The sequence below is a fragment of the Aspergillus luchuensis genome, chromosome 1, assembly GCF_016861625.1.
Source record: "Aspergillus luchuensis IFO 4308 DNA, chromosome 1, nearly complete sequence".
NCBI classification, from domain to species: domain Eukaryota; kingdom Fungi; phylum Ascomycota; class Eurotiomycetes; order Eurotiales; family Aspergillaceae; genus Aspergillus; species Aspergillus luchuensis.
In genome coordinates this window covers 2,391,270-2,409,379 of record NC_054849.1, presented here as the reverse complement: position 1 = coordinate 2,409,379, position 18,110 = coordinate 2,391,270, and the positions used below count along the sequence as shown (strand labels likewise).

Here is an 18,110-nt window from a genome sequence, read left to right as displayed (position 1 = left end):
ATGGCTCAGGGCGGTCGTTAATCGCAGAGAATATCATCAGCGAGCCACGAAGCGGTTTTGTTCAAGGGAGGAGGATTGAGGAGCGTATATCGTCCATAGTGTCAATCCAACCTTCTGGGAAAGCTCGCTGCTTGAACCACGCTTGTTCCAGTTCCTCGAGGGCCTTATCAACATTCTGCAGTCGTATTAGCATTTATTTGACCTCAATGACGTGCATCCTTGACATACCTTAAACCCGAACCGCTGGAGATCAGTCATGGTCTGCCGCACAAATTTCTGCTCGCTCTCGTTCCGTGACTCTCGGCCAGCTGTAAAGAGTGGCCATAGTACCGCCAACTGACCCACATCCTTTGCGAGCTTTCCGATCAACGCCAAGATTCGCGTAGCAAGCATGTCTAACAGCGCCCTTTGGGGCTGTATATCAGGACGGCCTGCTGCTCCAACCCGATGTAGGAATATGTTGGTGGCCTTTTCATATGCTTCGATACACCCGGCATACTCAAGGACATCGGGGTATGGATATTGTCGCAAGCTCTCATCATCTAGTTCGCCTAACATCTGCAGTGCCTGTGGTGCGTTCAGACGCCATTGTACCAGCCGCTGTAATAGCTCGTGATAAACCAAGTCTTGTTGTTCGAACGGCATCAGACCATCTTGTTTCGCTTTTCCAAAGGCACTGATGGCTGCTTGAATCTCCATCATAGCGGACCAACATTGGCGCAATTCAACAAGATGGTGACTATAAGCAGGTTGTTCGGTCGACAGGCTTGGTGTACCCAGATTGTACTCCCAGCCACCTCCGTGTGTTGTCCAATAGCTGCCTTCCACCACGGTTCCCTCACTGGTGGCACAGGCACCTGCAACGTCTAAGTATGAGAGCAGCGATACGAGGAAGGGTCGAAGTGGGTGATTGATTTCAGCGAGGCGCTTGGCTTCTTTGTCCGGGTCGTCATTAGGGGTGAAAAGTATTCGGTAAATTTCTCGGGCTCCTTTAAGATGGATAGCCCAGTTGTGATGTTGAGAATCCATCATCTGATTAATTAGCTTTGTGTGCTCGTTATGCCCAGGTCAACAACAAGGGACTCACCTCGAACAGTGACAGTAAAAGACAGGTGGCGAAATCCGTAAGTCGCACGCTGTGGTTGGGGTCCGTATATCGGGTTCTAAAGGACTTGACAACCTCGCCATAATTGCTCATGGCTTGTTGGAAGTGCTTGTTTCGCTGTTGCCCTTTAGATGTATTGGCAAGGTGCAACGCACCCATGGCTTGCATAGCGCTAGCCATTGACGTTGAGGATCGAGCGAGCTCAGGGAAGAATCTTCGGTAGGGATTTATGTTGTTCGAATTATCATAGATGAGGAGTAGAGTAGAGACCTGGTCGACGAAATGAGTGTAATACCGGCCTTCGACGCAGTCCAGTGACGAGGATAAAAACTCGGCGGGAGAGATGGGGTCTTGAAAGCGATATTTTATAGGCTTCAGGTCGGACACAGTTGTTGGAGACACAACTAATGTTTCGAAGGGCTCATTCTCGTCTCCTGCTGGCTCCTGCTTCACTTGCTTGTCCCCTTCGCTCTTGATCTTTTTGTCGCATTTCTTGGCGGTGGCGGGAGACGAATCCGCTTGCGGCGGTCCGTAGACTTTGAAGGTCATACGACCCTGAGTGCCATCGCATTCAAGACCCAGGCGTGTACAGTTTTTGCAAGACGGCGATGCTTCGTCGCAGCGGACGTGGCGTCGACGACATGTCGAACAGCCTGTAAATCCTCGGTGATGCCATCGACGGACCCGCTTTCTTTTCTCAGGCGCTGCGGCTGCGGAAAGCTGGGGTTGTGCGGGGGGAAGAGGCTTCCCCGGCGCACAAACCAACGTATGAACTTCCATGTGTAGGAGATAATGCTAGATACGAGTAGATGGTGTGGGGTAGCGACATGAAGGTGAATGAGGGGCGGATGTGTCCGACCAGAGAAATTCGAGGTCAGACGGCGGACGTCGACAGTTAAACCATTTAGGAGAGACCAATAGTGCGTCAAAAGGAAGTCCCTGAAATCAGAAAATCACTGTAGGGAAATAATGGGCGACGGGACAATCCAATGGAAGTCACAAGGGTGAGTGAAGACTTGAAAAGGAAGCCGAAGCACTGGCAATTAGTAGCCGTAGTAAGAAGGTAGTTAACTAGTAGTTAACGGAGAAGCAGTGGTGACCACTAGTTACGTTAGTAGATGATGATCGGATTATTAAGTATGGGGGGGCAAATTGAGGGAGAACCAAAAGAGCAGGCGGCGAGATGCTGGAGCCAGTGGGGCTCCAGACGGTCGGGCATTTGGAAATTTGGGGGAAAAGCTGGGAATGGGAAAAAAAAAGAAGGGGGGGGAAGAAAGGAAATGGTGAACTGAACTTGAACTGAACGGATTACTGAACACTTTCGCGGCTGATCGAAGATAGTCGTGGCCTAGCCATCCCACTCCCTCTTTTTTTGCAGATCATCCACCACTTCCTCCTGTTCGGTGTATCTACACCACGAGAGAAGTAAGTTCCCTCTAAACAATTCTACTTCTACTTCTCCTTCTCAAACAACTCATCATACCCCGGTGTAAAGGATATTCCCCTCCTCTGTTTCATTTCCGGCTGAGCGCAAAAAAAGCCGACGGGCGCTGCTGATCGACCCTAGTGGTGGATCATATTTTGCTCTCTAGTCCTTCGTGCTGCGGTGCCTACTGCACTTCCTGTCTAATGATCTGATTTCCTTCGGTACCTCTCTTACTAGCCTAACTGGTCTGGCGGCAGGATAACCTTTTTTTCTGCACAAGAAAATCCCGCATCGAAGTCCGTCCAATTGCGAAGAGCAACTGTAATGGTACCTCGAAACCTTCCGAGCGCTTCCTACATCGAGTGGCCTTCCTTCGTCTTCCAGATCCCCACCCGATCCACTCACGATGATTGCAGTAGAGTGGAAGAGCCACGATGCAGCATGCGGAGGGGGGCTGCTAGTCTAGTACTGGGCGAATCCCGTAGCCAGAATTCTCCGCCTTCCCCCCTGACCAGTGGGCATTGGCATCTGATAATTAGTAGCGAAGGAAATCGCTAGAGTGACCCAGTCCAAAAGGATTCGCCCAGGAGCCACTAACTCCCGACTATCTCGGTTGCCAAGCACCTGAATGGAACCTTCTCGCCTGCCACTTTACCGGTTCTAGCGGCCTCCTCGTGCCTTTTCATTCGAGACCATACTTAAGTATGTAGACTGGGGATGCCATTTCAGTATCTTCTCTTCCCCCCCCTGTCATGAGGATTCCGTGGTAAGCTCAATCAAGTTACCCGGTTTGAGAGTGGAAACATGATTGGGCGTGTTGTTGCTGGCCTGTCGAACCATGCAATGTCTCAGTTTGCTCGGCCTCTTCACTCGGTCAACAGGAAACGAACGCTCAACGCCCGTGGGCTCCCGAGTGCTCCTGCAAGTAGATGACCCCTTGAAAATCTCGTCTCCATGTGTGTGTGGAACGGGTGGTCCCGCAGCCCGTGAGCTACTGGCAGCGTCAGACGAGAAAATGAAGGCAGCAGAGATGGCCCTGCACATCCGATCACCAGTCAGCTCATTTTACACGCAGATCATTGGTGACGTTGCTAGAGGTCTGTGTGCCCTTGGGAGCCCAGATGATGGTCGATGAGAACTGGTCTGTCTGTGGAGTGGTTCTCCTGGGTCATGTTCCGTGGATCTGCCAAAATCGAGGAAACTGGATGGGACTGACCCGACCATTCGCTTAGCTGTAACTTTTTTGACGCCTGCTGACGGTCTAGTCCATCAACTTGGCAGGCATTGTTCCTCGCTGAATTTTTTGGAACACGTCTTGGTATTGCGATATGGCGCGCAGAGCTACTCCTTCGGGATAAACAATGTGTTGGACGGTTTCAGTTTCATGTCGCGGCGGGATTCCGAGCACAGTAAACTCAAAGCTACAGGAGAGCTAGGCAACATGGAGGCAATCGGGGGTAGATCACCTCCTCAGCCCAGACCGTTAACGAGCACGCACTCTGACAAAATACACGAAAGGCTGTGTATTTTGTGAGAGGTACCAAGCACATACAAAGCTGACAGGCCAAAGTAACCTACTGATCCAGTATCAATGCACAGTCTAGTCGATTCGTTCCCCATTACACTAATAGACATTACAACTCTGTAATCACACGGTCTTGACGGTGACATGAAATATATGGTCGAACAGCTAGATGCGTTTATCATGCGATGTTCGCATTGTCATGCCCAAACAGGTGGTCGGCCACTGCGCCATTATTTGGGCTATATGGAATCAGTGTCCATTTGTTCATATGGAAATATGAGTGGGGGGCCTGGCATAAGCGTCGCATCACACCGATGCTTCGACGCAGGTTCTAACCCAGTGACTGCGCTCAGGTAGGCAGATCTCATGCAAGTTGGATGGCTGTATGAGGATAGTAACAGGGTGACCGTTTACATTTCTCGGCCGATTTATGATTGACTGTCGATACATCCTGAAATTGTCCAGTGCCTATCCTCTACTAACCTGTCTGCTGAAAAATGGCCTTCATGTACTACTCTACACACGGGGTGTGTTTTATTCATACTTGCAGTGGCGGAAGCTGACCCGTAGCTGCCTCCCATCCTGGTCTGTGTGAATCCCTGCCCCATGGTATGATCCTTTCCTCCATTGTGGATATTTGCCTTTGCTTATCATGCCTAATAGCATTTGTTGTTACGGTATCGTAGTCAACCTGACGTCAAGGAATCGAGTAAAAGCGTCCGTGTCTTTTCTGATCGGCTTGCGGCATCATAGTGTTAATACTATATATCACTCCCGCAACAAATGCGCATCAAAGTGGCCCAACACCGTGACTAACAGCCACTATACAAAAGCAACGCATCAATAGATGCTCACAGCAACGGAATTCTGGTCCATCAAACTATAATGACCACCCAGTCCTCTTCCACATCCCGTCTCCTTTTCGTCACCCATAAATAGCCGCGTGGCAAAACACCCAACCTTATTATACCAATACCCATTGCTTCATCTTAACTCAAAGCCCCAGTGACTCGCTGTACCTGCCTCGCATGTATACGAAAACACCAAAAGAACAACCCAGGTCCTGAGTAGCCATGGGACATAAAGGAAGCCAAGAGATCGGCTTGCCACAATGCTTTGAAGTCGAAACGAGTCGTACTGGCTAGAACAACGCTGCAGGGCGGGATTAAATGCAATGCGCACCTGTTAACCTACTAATAAAAGTGAAATAGTACGGGTATAGAGCGCCTATCACTATTTCCCGTAGGCCGAGATCTCGCAAGCAATCGGCTGGTTAAAACCTAATGGATAATCAATCTCACGCCCGGACATGCATAGAGCACCTACTCCAAAGCCATCCCATCCACCATGAATCCAACGACACATATGGATTACATAACAAAAGCCCGGATGGTCTAGTGGTATGATTCCTGCTTCGGGCATTGAAATGCAGGAGGTCCCGCGTTCGAATCGCGGTTCGGGCCCGTAATTTTTTATCTTGTTTATTTGCTTACTGTCACATGACTTAGTCCATGTGGCCTTCGTTTGCAGTTGCCTGTTTTGTGTGTGTGTTGATCTCACTCCCACTGCGACGGATATAATAGGTCTCTCTGGCAACTCATCTACGTGCTAACGCTTCGTCTCTGCGTATGAGACATGCTCAGCAAGATGTTTCATAAGTTAGCCCGGATGGTCTAGTGGTATGATTCCTGCTTCGGGTCTTGAAATGCAGGAGGCCCCGCGTTCGAATCGCGGTTCGGGCCCTACTTTTTTGCCTTTTTTCCGCCTCTCCGAGGGACATGCGACCTAGTTCGCCTACCTACTACCTACCTACCTATACCCCTTTTCCTTTCCTTTCTTTTTGGCAAGCTGAAGCTGGAAGTGATTGTTCAGTGCAGCCACACTGTGACAGCTCCTCAATGAGAATATTATGAAGTAATCCGAACTCTAATGTACTACTATCGTTGTGTGTTACTCACGTAGAGGTGGCTAACTAACCTGCATCTTGTTGCAAGCGTACCTAGTAGATATTGTATGACCTTTCACGGTCATGAGTACCCTAATGAAGCTTAATATTCGCTCTCACTTGCTACTTTCTACTAATCCCACCAATGCCGTGTACCAGAACATTCATAATATGTCTTGCTTCCAGGTGACTGACTCACTCAGACCTTGAGAAACACCAACTAGCGTTAAGGAACGTAAAGCGGAGTGAGTGGCATAAGCTCTTCACATGCGAGTATCAGAAGGTGCCAAGAAGATCAGAGACACTATCCATTTTAGTTTCGAGTATGGTCTTGGCCTGGCCAGAAAGAGAGAGAGAGAGAGATGGCACACATATCTAAACTTTTCATGATCATCTCAGAGCCCAGCCACGATTATCTTCATGCGGGCTTTAGACACCTAGGTAAGCACTACGTTCGTGTTCGTGTTTGCTTTAGATTTACCTAGAAGAAACGGACGGGACGATCATGCAAAGGGTTTTTTAGACTTTAGATAGATAGGTAGACAGGTGAAGGAAGATGAGTGGAGCCCATGAAATTAAGAGGAAAAGGAAAAAAAGTTGAGTGGGTATCTGCTGGCAAACCAGAAACTCAAATTGCCCGCCAGAAGTAGTAGTAGTAGGAAATTAACATCAACATGCATCAGTGATCGTGAGAAGATTGCAGCACAGGCCCAGGCGAGAAAGTAGACAGGGTGAGGTAGAGTTGGCCTGTTGTTGACTAACTGTTCCTGCCTAGATGGTAATCATGTCCAAACCGGCAATAATTTACAAGTAAATCCATAACGAGAAGCGTTACCACAGATTGGAGGAACTGCGGGAGGTGAACGAACGATTGATGACTGGAATTGAACAATCCCCTTCAGACCAATCAGGCGTCCACAGATACTGTTGGACCAGGAATGGGGAATGTGGCCGATTCCCTGGCCTCTGGATCTGGTGATTCGGCTCCTGTAGCCTTCCCATTCATTCGATCGAACTCGAGTGTTTCAGCCAGCTCTGCGGCCATTGGATCTAAATCTTCCTCTTTGAGGCCGGTGGCAAGTGCTACCAACTTGCGATGGACATCGAACTTGGTGCTTACACCCGCATCGGCTGTCTGTTGGACAAGATCCTTCACGGCAGCGCGCCGAGCCTTTTGGGCAGAGCACAATTGACGAGCCATAAGGTATGTGCGACGTAGTTGGTCCTGGTCAGATCCAGTATCCCCCTTCTCGGGCACTGGCGTTGAGGCGATCCTCTCTCTGAGTCGAGCCTGGTGGATTTGCTCCAAGAGTGATTCGTAGCTGTTTTTCAATTGCTCGTAGCGATCAAGCTGCGTGTCGATTGACTCTTCTTCGGCTTCTTTCGCTACCAGCATACCGACCTGTTTCTGGATCTTTTGTCGATCCGATTCAAGTTGCGCATACAGTGCTTCCGGGTTCGCAACATCGTCTGAATCTTGCTGGTTTGCCTTGGAGCTGCCATAGCTTGCGGTGAGTTTCTTGTTCGCTTCGGACATAATGACGGCGATCTTAGACATTAATGCCGAGGTAGTAGGGGAGGAGTCCTGCGGAAGGCTGGGAAGCAGGTGATCTGATGTAACAGGTGCCTTAATGTCCGGATCTAATTGATCATTACCCATCGTAATAGACGAAGGGGGAAGAGGGATGTCGCGCTCATTAGGTGGTACCCGTCGAACGATAGTTGAGGCTGCCTCGCCTTTATTGTTTATAAGGTCACCAGCTCGCGGACACCGCGCGAGTAGTAGGTCAACCAAGCGAAACGCGCCATTTCGAGCGGCAATAAGAGCAGCAGTGTCCCCATTCTGATCCTGACAGGACAGCAATAAATCAACTTCCTCGGCCGAAAACGTAACGCGTAGCTTATCTAGCAATACTTCGCAGTAATATCGCGAGCTCTTCCATTTTCCTTTGCTCCGAGTAGTTTCTGCTATGTGGTGGAATAGAGTAGCGCCGAACCAGTCTCGGAATGAGACTGTGTCCAAGAGAAGTTCTAGGAGCGGTGGAAACGTTCTCTTCTCATAATTGTTCGTGAACAGCACGGCACGCACGAGAGGTGTCTCCTCCTGATCAGATAGAGCTCTGATATTTGCTCCTCTCCGAAGTAGATCCCTCACAATTTCTAGGTCACCCATGGCACATGCCCAATGGAGAGCAGTATTTCCAGAATCGTCAATTGCGCGGTCGACCTGGAAATTGGCTGGCGGTTGTGGGGGAGGAATACGTGTCGCTTCCGGAGCATCCCCTACCGTCATGAAATAGTCCAACAGTTGATCACCATAGAGTATATGCTCCTGTTCACTAATAGAGATTGCCGGAGCCTCGTTTATCCCACGCTTGCGCTTCCGTGAATATGTACCATTCTGAGACATTACCATAATCTCTTCATCTGCAATCATAGACGATGACTCAAGCGTTGCTTGTTCTAAAGATTCATCCTCGTCGAATCCTTGGCTCATTTCATAGGGTTCATAGGGTGGATAGGCGGGCGGTGCCATACTTCGGTGCGGTTTTGGAGCAGGGACAACTTCTTCGGTTGCGACTCTCTTGTTTGTATTCTTTGGGGCTCTTGGCTTCGACGAGGCTGCAGTGGTATGTTTCGGGGCAGGTGGTGGACTGCGATCTCCAGCGACATAGTCGAATATCGGCCTTAACTTGTCGATGATGTTGTTGCGCTCGGCGAGCATACGGCCCTCAGGAAGCGGAATCCAAGTCCCTGCATATAGTTATAGCGCGGCAATGCGAGGCGATATTGGGAGATTCTCGTCTTACCTTGATATTTTCCATAGCCACCTTGCACCTTTTCATGGACCCCTTTCTGCACCTCGCGTTCTAGGATGCGAGTCCTCGCAGGCTTGTCAAACCCGGCAACTTTCAGAATATGTGTAGCATTTATCCAGTCATCGGAACGTCTTCGCATGACACTGTCGCCATCGAGTTTGAACTCATAAACCGGGACCTAGCCACAAGTGTTAGATTGTTGTTGTAAGCCTCCTTACGGTGTTGTTCAACACGCCTCATAGGACAAGGTTTTAACAATACCAGAAAGGGCACGATGAAGGAGTACTCACACTGCTATAAGTGGCAGAGTAGACTTTGGAGAAGTCCACGGCCGCCATGATGCGCCTCTTGTAAGCCGATCCTATTCTGCGAGTCCCGTACGATAATAGGATGTTTCCGAGCGGCGTCGCGACTTGAACACAAGGACTTAAAAGTCTAAACTTGGCTACCGCAAGGCATCAAATTTCAAGATTGCCTGTTGCCTTAGTCAATCACATGAATCTCAGTAGAAAGCGAGCCGGGTTGGTCGTAGCCCAGCAACATCTATCTCAACACGCGACGGATGGCAGGGCTGGATAAGACGCGCTCCGGGTACGTTGACCGCGTAAAGTGGATTTGGATGCGCTAAACCTGTTGTAGAATAAATAGCACGTGATGTCACATGACTTATATCCGGAAGGAACGACGACTGCGGATAGCTGCAAACCTCACAGCCCAGTCGCCTATCCTTGGAATAACCTTCAATTGAGTCACCCCCTCGTGTCAAGATGACTGCCGCCGAGTCTGTGAAGAGTGCCGTTGGGCTTGCGGATAGCACCGGTATGTAATTGTTGCCATTGGCGTCTGATGTGACGGAAGGCAGTGATGTGAAAGTTGGCACCGGGTGATTAACGACTAACGCTTGTCTTTAGCTGCCTCCCGCCAGGAAATGTCGGATGCTCGTCTTCCCCTCCAATACCGTGACTCTTGCGCAGGCCTCCTGATCCCATTGAACCGCTGCCGCCAGCAAGAATACTACCTTCCCTGGAAGTGCGAGGTGCGTTGTTTTCACTCTGGTTTATTCATGGATTCCTATTCGTCTTGTCGTATATATAACTAACGCCATGCCTCTTTCCACCCAATAGGATGAAAGACACAGCTACGAGAAGTGCCAATACGAGGAGTTCAAGAAGCGTGTTGCTAAGATGGAAGAGCTCCGCGCCGCTAAGGGTGGTGCCCGGAGCAACTAATGATACCACAAATATCGGCACGGCATTCGAGACGAGCGAAGGAGCGGGTTATGTACATAGAGATTCTGAGATTGTTTGTCCATGCACCGACATTGGCGTTGGGAATCATCCAAGACTAGGCTTGCCATCACCACACCTGCGAAAACCAGAACGGTCGATTGGCTAACCAGTAGCATCAACCGTACTTTTGGGGTTGTTCGGCTCCGACGCTGCTTGGGAGGTCTGGGTGGTAAAATCGTTAGCCACCCTCCCTCGAAACGACAGCACAGGTTTCTTCAGGCCAGAAGGGACTCAGATCTGTCCCACCTTTCAACATTGCAACATAATGAGAGCGATGATTTGTCAAGTGCAATTACCATGATAGTTTGCGACTTTGTCCGCGAGTGCCATGAGATGACATCTCAGACGGCAGGCAGATGCATATCTAGCCATGGTGCAACACCGTGGAGACCATGATGGGGTCTGTAAAGAGCTTCCAGTATGCTTCCAAATGGTCATGATATTCTTCATGCATCTTTCTGAAGAACTACATAGAGACGAATGACCAACTATATTTATCTGCTTGCCCTCCATACATATCGGCCGCCGCGGAGCAACTGATAGTAGATATCACATGACCTCCAATCCCTCCACGCTGCTTAGAAATCGGCGGCATTGATAATCACCGACCACTGCTTACTGCCCCGCCCGGCCTACCAGAAATGGGGGGAATAAGTTTCCCGGCCACCAATAGGCGCTTGAGCCTTTGTACCCGAAGGTTCGACAGAATTTCTTAACGTCGGCAGGGTCAGCATTTTGTTCATATTTAATCGATCAAGTGTCTGCTGCCGTTGTTGTCTGTGTATAATTGTTCCGGGCGTGTCTTGAAGTCACGACATTGCGTGCCACTGACGTTGGTTTATTCTGCCGTGGTTCGGAGATACTGCCGGGAAAGTTCCCCTCATCTCCGCGGGGTTTCTGGATGGCCTGACCTTCGAACTTTTACTTCACCCAAAGCCACAGAAAACCTTGGAACCTCAGACTGGGATTTGCAATTCGAAGTTCCAACTGTCTGGTGTTGACAACATGGGCTTGCTGTAGGTGGAGCGTGCTGGGTCAAAGCCGGATTTCATTGATGCGCAAAAACTAACATTGGCCGTTCCTTCAGAGCGCTTGGGACGGCTTTGGACTGGCCAGAAGCCAAGAAGAGAGCGGATCAGGTTCGCAAATGGGGAATTGAGGTAAGAAAATAATCCTGTGTTGATTTTCTCCCAATCGTGTACTCTAGGCGGGGTTCATCTCTGACTGAGATAGCAATTACTTGCCAATTGGCACAGAGCCAAGGGAAAGGAACGGAACGCCCTTCTTTGGGGTGACGAGGTAAGTCGTAATTCCTTGACTTTATTCTGTTTCAATGTTCGCTAATCGCTCATTCTCCGTTAGGTCGAGTATCTCGTCGTAGCAGTCGATGATGAGAGCAAAAAGGCCCGCTTATCTCTCGCTCAGGCCGATATCCTCAAGTCGCTCGCTGAGGACGAAGCATCATGGAAAGAAGGAACTTCTCCTCTATCCCAGAATAAGGAACAGTGAGTTTGGACTGGGGTTTTGCGAACACGAGAAGGGAATCTCTGACGGATCTTAGTGAGGGTGAGGAGCCACCTCATTTTCACCCTGAATTTGGCCGATTCATGCTGGAAGCCACTCCGGGTAAGCCCTGGGGCATCGACTTCAAGGATTTACTGAAAGTAGAATCCAATATGAAGTGGCGGTAAGTTTTCGGTTTTCCCGGGCAAGTAAAGACTTCTCTGATGGACGTATAATAGGCGTGAGGTTGCAAAGGCTCACATGGCACCAAATGAGAGTCCTATCACCCTCACCACATTCCCTCGTCTGGGGACAAAAGACGACTATATTCAGCCTTATTATCCCCCATCGGGTCCCGCATTGCGATCGCAGTTTGTTCCCGATGAAATCGCTAACCCCCATATTCGATTTCCAACCTTGGCGGCCAATATAAGGTCAAGGAGAGGCCGGAAAATCGAGCTGAATGTGCCAGTCTATAAGGACTCAAACACGCCCGATCCCTTTTTGGATCCGACTGTGGACTATGACCTCCACAACTGGCCCGAGGATGATGATGTCCGAAATGGCGCGGCTAAGGAGGGTCATGTTTACATGGACGCCATGGCATTCGGCATGGGAAGTTGCTGTCTCCAGATAACTTTTCAAGCGAAGAACATGACGGAAGGGAGAAAGTTGTACGATCAACTGAGTCCACTGGGGCCTATCCTTTTGGCTCTCACTGCCGCCACTCCGATATACAAGGGTTTCCTCGTCGACACAGATGTCCGTTGGAATCAGATCAGTGGAGCTGTTGATGACCGGACACGGGAGGAGCTTGGTGAACTTGTAAGATTCCACTCTCTTGTGTTGTTTGTTCCTCAGTCTCAAAATCTATATTAACACCATGCAGCCCCTGAAGAACGATAGATGGAGGATCCCCAAATCCCGATATGCTTCGAACTCGACTTATATCTCACAAGATCCCAGATTGAGAAAAGAATATCTGGATCCCGATCTTATCGTTGATCAAGATATCAAGAAGCGATTGATGGATGACGGCATGGATGATCTCTTGGCGACACATTTCGCGCACCTGTTTATTCGTGATCCACTGGTTATATTCTCGGAAGATCTCGAGGAGCTGGACTTGAACAAAGCAGATCACTTCGAGAACCTGCAGTCGACCAATTGGCAGCATATGCGTTTCAAGCCGCCGCCACCTGACAAAGATGACATCGGCTGGCGAGTTGAATTCCGATCCATGGAAATTCAGATGACCGACTTTGAGAACGCCGCCTTCAGTATCTTTATTGTGCTTGTGACCCGTGCAATCTTGAGTTTCGATCTCAATTTCTACATCCCGATCCAGCGTACGACAGAGAACATGGAAACTGCGCACCTTCGAAATGCAGTGTTGGAACAAAAGTTCTACTTCCGCAAAGACCCATTCTCTCGTCGCAGACCGAACCAGCAATCGCCAGGTGGTAGCAATGTCTCCTCTACGACATCCTCTGCTCATAACACGCCACCTCCATCACCGCCACTATCTCCAGTGGAGTCTGAGTATGATCTCATGACGATTTCCGATATTATTAACGGTTCCCCTGATGGATCATTCCCTGGATTGATCCCGCTCGTCGAATCCTACTTGAACAGTGTCAATGTGGATGTTGAGACACGGTGTTCTCTAGCCAGCTACCTTGACTTGATACGTAAGCGTGCGAACGGTACCCTTTGGACTGGAGCCAAATGGATCCGCGAGTTCGTTGCGTCACATCCTGGGTATAAGCATGACAGTGCTGTATCCGAGGAGATTTGCTACGACTTGGTGAAGGCTGTGGACGAGATGACTGTCAAAGAAGGCAAACACGGTACAGTTGGGTGGGAGCTCCTCAGAGGCAAGAAGAATTAGATGGCTGAAGACGAGTGTTGTTGCATATAGATGTAGATAGCGTGCTCTCCATATTCTTCCTACAGTGAAGTGAACATAATTAGAACTTCCTTGTCAGCTGACTGAATTGGCAAGCCCTGGAGGACATCCAAGCATACTCATTAGACAATAATTTCAAGATTAATTTCTCGTAGTGCTCGTTGATGGTACTCCTTCACTTTCCTCAATGTGCTCCGCAAAAGGGCCGCGGCTGACTGCCATGTGATCCATCAATCAACTATAATCTTGACTTTCCTGTCTTGATTTATTCCAAACTCAGTCCCGTTCCTCCAAAAGCCCAGACTCCCCATTTCCGTCATTCAGACATCTTTCACTCCTGGCCACTATGGCAACAACATCTTTTCTTCCTCCGTTGGCTGCCGACATGAATCCGCCAGCCCTGTCACTTTCCATACACCGTTGACTTTATGAAGAATGAAAAGCTCAACGCCCACATGATGCACGACCCCATTGACCTTTGCTCGAAAAGGTGCCCATACTGCAGCCATGTTTCCAGGCGAGTATACCTTCACCTCTGGATCCCAGATGCGCTCGTCGATTTCGTCCTGAATCCGCGTCACTTGCTCCACGAAAGCCCCAATGGTACAAAAGCGAGGAAGGGTGGGGGATGGTGGCCAAACAGACATTCCTCCTGCCCGAACACAGTATTTCTCGAAGTCAACAGGATTTTTGGTCCTCAGTGCAGCTAGAAATCCTTGAATGACAGCCATGACGGAATCAACTTCGTCGGAAGGCTCGGGCAAGCTTGCCAGGGGGACCGCCTGGCTTGGTATTATCCAATGCATACTTGATGCCTTCGAAGAGAGTTTTAGAGGAACCGTGTCGTAAGATGTGTGGACACTGCTTCACTCGTCACGAAAGCTGGATTTTGATGAAAGGAACTCCGTCTTCACTTGCGCACCTGGAGAAATTCAGACGGAGTCCAGAATTCAGTATGTTCCTTCCCTTTGCCCCAGTGTACTGGCATGATATGCAGTTTAGTGGTATGGCAAATAGCCAAAATACGAGTCATCGAAAGCTTTTATCTTTTAGGTATTCGGCAGATAGAGCATAAACTGGCAATCAGGCCATGGTATATTGACAAAGACACTACATAATCTCAGGCGGCATTCGAAACAAAGGCTTAAGAAAAGGCCTGTAGTGGCAATACTCTGATATAAGACCAACGAGCCAGCTGAACGTGTTACCGTTACAATGCCAATGATGGGCTTGTGCCACGGGTATACCCCTCGCTTCCGTCAGTGCGTGAGAGGGCCATGGGAAGCTTTTGCAAGCTCCTGATAGCATCTGCCGAGATTTTGAAGTCAACGAAGCAGCATAAAATTGCCATGCATAACCACATTCTGCTTCGCACTATCGGTGTTGGATGGGCCTCTCGGAATCAGGAACAATAAGAACAGCGTCAGCTCAGCTCATATGCTTGTCCGACAGAACACCATACCTCATACACCCTTCTTAACATGACCCCTCGTACGACTCCAGCCTTGGTGGAGACGTTCTCGCCTGGGCCCCTTCCTGTCCATGTGCAACAATGAGAAAGCCTTGCACCGGACGAGCTAACCTCTATAAGCAAAGCGAATTCTCGTCGGATGTGATTACAAAGCCAGCCTGTGTCAATGCCGTAGCTTAGAGGCTTGTCTTATACCGTTGGTAGAAGACAGGGAGAATTTTGCCTAATAAGAGAGACACAAGTAATTGGGTTATCTCTGAGCCTAAACATGCATGATGCATCTGCCAATTTGGGGCACTGGCGGTCAAGCGACCCGCATGTCTCTTTTCTCTCTGGCGCCTCGTCTGCCATTCCCGTCTTCCACATCTCTCTGTGTCGCGTCTGCTTCCATGTCGGGTCTGCTTCAGGGTGTAAACACGATCAGCTTCCGCTCTTTGACTTATATACGATGCACCAGATTTATCTATTGCGCCGGCATGAGGTCAGCCCACATCACCACAAGCTCACCGTGAACGGTGCTCACCCAGCCGTCGCGTGAAATTACCTTCCGGAAAGGCCCCATACAACTCACGCTCCGGCAAAATAATCGGCATGTCTACAAATCAAGACTCGGCATTTGGACGTCCTCGATCTGCCATTTTGACCATGAGGTCATTGTGCCAGCTGTGTCCTATGACTCTATAGCTCCACATCTCGGTCGACAATCCTACCAGGAGCGAGTTATCATATGGCGGTTGAGCCTTCAATGCCGCGATTCCCCGCATTCTTCACCCCCATGCGCTCCCGGCAGAACCCCGGAGACAACCCCCACTAATGCACCAGGTGCAAGCTGGCATGGATTGAATTATCCGGGGCGCATTCATCCTAGTTCCCCACATGTTGGACCCTTTCCTTATAATGGCCGCCCCAGCAAACCCCCAATTGCTGTTGGGCCAGCGCAAATAGCAAATATCTCGTCTGTTTAATGATGCCAAAACTCGCTGTTGCTCTTCTCGCGTTACTTGCCGTGGGCAATGCGGCGCCAACTAAAGTGGCCCGCTCCGCGGCCAGTCCTACGGCCCAGGTTCGCAACGGCACATATGTCGGAGTGACGAATACACATTACCAGCAAGATTTCTTTCTGGGAATGCCGTATGCTCAGCAACCTTTGGGTGACTTGCGATTCACGGTGCCTCAGTCCTTGAATGAGAGCTGGAGCGGGGAGCGCGACGCAAAGGAGTATTCCGACATCTGTGTAGGATACGGGGTAAGTGCGCAAAGCCTTCTTCGAGCTGATCCTGGCATTATAGATGTCAGCTAATGGGAGTAACTGTTAGACCGATTCAATTTGGTACCCACAGTCCGAAGCGTGTCTGACCTTGAATGTCATCCGCGATTCTTCTGCAAATGAGAACTCGAAGCTCCCTGTGGGCGTTTGGATACATGGCGGTGGTTTCTTTGAGGGATCCAGTGCTGACCAGCGCTACAACATGTCCGCGATTGTCGCCAACTCCTATAAAATCGGTATGTTCACGTATAAGGTTGTGGAGTTATTCTGACTAGTGAAACTCGCATTGTAGGGAAGCCATTCATTGCAGTCAGCTTAAACTATCGCCTTTCGGCATGGGGCTTTTTGAGCTCCAGTCAAGTCTGGGGCACTGGGAATACCAACCTAGGCATCAGGGACCAGAGGCTAGCACTCCATTGGATCAAGGAGAATATTGCAGCGTTCGGAGGAGACCCAGAGAAGATCACCATCTGGGGCGAGTCCGCCGGGGCGATGTCTGTTGGCTATCACCTTGCAGCATACGGCGGGAGAGACGACGGGCTCTTTCGTGCAGGCATCATGGAATCGGGAGCGACTATTACTGCTAGTCCAGGCAACTATACCGGGTATCAAGCGCTCTATGATGAGCTCGCGGCCCAAGTCGGTTGCTCCAATGTAGTAGACTCTTTGCAGTGTCTGCGCGAAGTTCCCTTCGAGAAATTGAACGCTGCTCTCAACACCACAAGTGGCAACTCGGAGTTCAATTTCGGGCCTGTCATTGATGGAGATATCATCAGAGAATGGGGTAGCCTCCAGCTAGACAAGCATGAATTCGTCAAAGTCCCTATTCTTGCAGGTACCAATACCGACGAAGGAACAGCCTTCGGCCCCACGGGTATTAACACGACAGAGGAGTTCTATGCATATCTAACAGGTATGTACGATGATCAGTTGAGATACTGAAAGGATCCCAGGACAGCAAAATAGGCTAATCTCACATGCAGATGGTGAATCTGGATTCCAGCTACCCCCCACGATCGCCCAGGAAATCCTGCAGCTCTACCCCGATGATCCAGCACTGGGTATCCCCGAATTCCTCGGAGACAGTCGAGTCCCGTCCGAAGGCTACCAATGGCGGCGCACCTGTGCATACGCAGGGGACTATGTAATGCATGCCAACCGGCGGCGACAATGTGAGGCGTGGACAGAGACCTCGACGCCGGCGTACTGTTATCGATTCAACATGCGCGCGGCCGATGTCCCCATCCTGTCTGGCGCCACCCATTTCGAAGAGGTTGCCTTTGTGTTCAACAACATTGCAGGACTTGGGTACCATTACGGAAAGCCATTCGCAGGGATGCCCGAGTCCTACGTACAGCTAAGCAATTTGATGACCAGCATGTGGGCATCGTTCATCCACGATTTAGATCCTAATTCGGGCATCAAGGACTCCGATGTACAGTGGCAACCGTACGGGAAGGATCAGCCGGTTGATCTGGTGTTTGATGCGAATGTCACGAGCTACAGCTACATGGAGCCAGACACGTGGCGGAAGGAGGGGATCGACTATATCAATTCCGTGGCCAACGCGTACTGGCGATAAGCTTCATGCTATCGAAAAACACACATGTGATGAGCATGAGAGTTTTTCTGCCTTCCGATCGATGTTGCCTGCGGAGAAGGACGATAAGCCAAGGCAAACAAGGATGGTAGAGGGGGTGCGAGCGCATCCAAGTCGGCCACGGTTGTTGATTGACGGTTCCCTCGTTTAGGGAGCAAATACAGATGCCATACTTTTCATGCAGTAAACCCAGTTTTTCCCAATCGGATGGTAGATCGGTTCCGAATTGTAAGAAGGCAAGATCATACGTA

The 18,110-nt window shown here is 49.9% G+C and overlaps 8 protein-coding genes across 8 annotated transcripts; 5 read left to right on the top strand and 3 right to left on the bottom strand.

The window, feature by feature from the left end:
* Window positions 1–61: 61 nt before the first annotated feature.
* On the bottom strand, window positions 62–1,885 carry AKAW2_10832S (Zn(II)2Cys6 transcription factor; the record flags this gene model as incomplete). Its single annotated transcript, XM_041691568.1, has 3 exons — window positions 62–175; window positions 229–1,032; window positions 1,088–1,885. 3 exons carry the CDS (start codon window positions 1,883–1,885, stop codon window positions 62–64), a joined length of 1,716 nt encoding a protein of 571 aa, XP_041537552.1.
* A 1,484-nt stretch (window positions 1,886–3,369) lies between these two features.
* AKAW2_10831A (uncharacterized protein) lies at window positions 3,370–3,666 on the top strand (the record flags this gene model as incomplete). The annotated part of the gene is made up of 1 exon (XM_041691557.1): window positions 3,370–3,666. The coding sequence occupies one exon, from the start codon at window positions 3,370–3,372 to the stop codon at window positions 3,664–3,666; it is 297 nt and encodes a 98-aa protein (XP_041537551.1).
* Window positions 3,667–6,908: 3,242 nt separating this feature from the next.
* On the bottom strand, window positions 6,909–9,158 carry AKAW2_10830S (putative APSES transcription factor; the record flags this gene model as incomplete). The annotated part of the gene is made up of 3 exons (XM_041691546.1): window positions 6,909–8,755; window positions 8,812–8,998; window positions 9,111–9,158. The coding sequence occupies 3 exons, from the start codon at window positions 9,156–9,158 to the stop codon at window positions 6,909–6,911; spliced, it is 2,082 nt and encodes a 693-aa protein (XP_041537550.1).
* Window positions 9,159–9,587: 429 nt separating this feature from the next.
* Window positions 9,588–10,049, top strand: AKAW2_10829A (NADH dehydrogenase [ubiquinone] 1 beta subcomplex subunit 7; the record flags this gene model as incomplete). The annotated part of the gene is made up of 3 exons (XM_041691534.1): window positions 9,588–9,639; window positions 9,732–9,856; window positions 9,945–10,049. The coding sequence occupies 3 exons, from the start codon at window positions 9,588–9,590 to the stop codon at window positions 10,047–10,049; spliced, it is 282 nt and encodes a 93-aa protein (XP_041537549.1).
* Window positions 10,050–10,130: 81 nt separating this feature from the next.
* On the top strand, window positions 10,131–10,505 carry AKAW2_10828A (uncharacterized protein; the record flags this gene model as incomplete). Its single annotated transcript, XM_041691523.1, has 1 exon — window positions 10,131–10,505. One exon carries the CDS (start codon window positions 10,131–10,133, stop codon window positions 10,503–10,505), a length of 375 nt encoding a protein of 124 aa, XP_041537548.1.
* Window positions 10,506–11,114: 609 nt separating this feature from the next.
* Window positions 11,115–13,503, top strand: GCS1_1 (glutamate--cysteine ligase; the record flags this gene model as incomplete). Its single annotated transcript, XM_041691512.1, has 7 exons — window positions 11,115–11,125; window positions 11,197–11,269; window positions 11,343–11,408; window positions 11,472–11,614; window positions 11,671–11,796; window positions 11,852–12,437; window positions 12,502–13,503. The coding sequence occupies 7 exons, from the start codon at window positions 11,115–11,117 to the stop codon at window positions 13,501–13,503; spliced, it is 2,007 nt and encodes a 668-aa protein (XP_041537547.1).
* A 362-nt stretch (window positions 13,504–13,865) lies between these two features.
* Window positions 13,866–14,327, bottom strand: AKAW2_10826S (uncharacterized protein; the record flags this gene model as incomplete). The annotated part of the gene is made up of 1 exon (XM_041691501.1): window positions 13,866–14,327. One exon carries the CDS (start codon window positions 14,325–14,327, stop codon window positions 13,866–13,868), a length of 462 nt encoding a protein of 153 aa, XP_041537546.1.
* A 1,629-nt stretch (window positions 14,328–15,956) lies between these two features.
* Window positions 15,957–17,841, top strand: AKAW2_10825A (uncharacterized protein; the record flags this gene model as incomplete). Its single annotated transcript, XM_041691490.1, has 4 exons — window positions 15,957–16,238; window positions 16,309–16,495; window positions 16,552–17,172; window positions 17,243–17,841. The coding sequence occupies 4 exons, from the start codon at window positions 15,957–15,959 to the stop codon at window positions 17,839–17,841; spliced, it is 1,689 nt and encodes a 562-aa protein (XP_041537545.1).
* Between the last annotated feature and the right edge of the window lie 269 nt (window positions 17,842–18,110).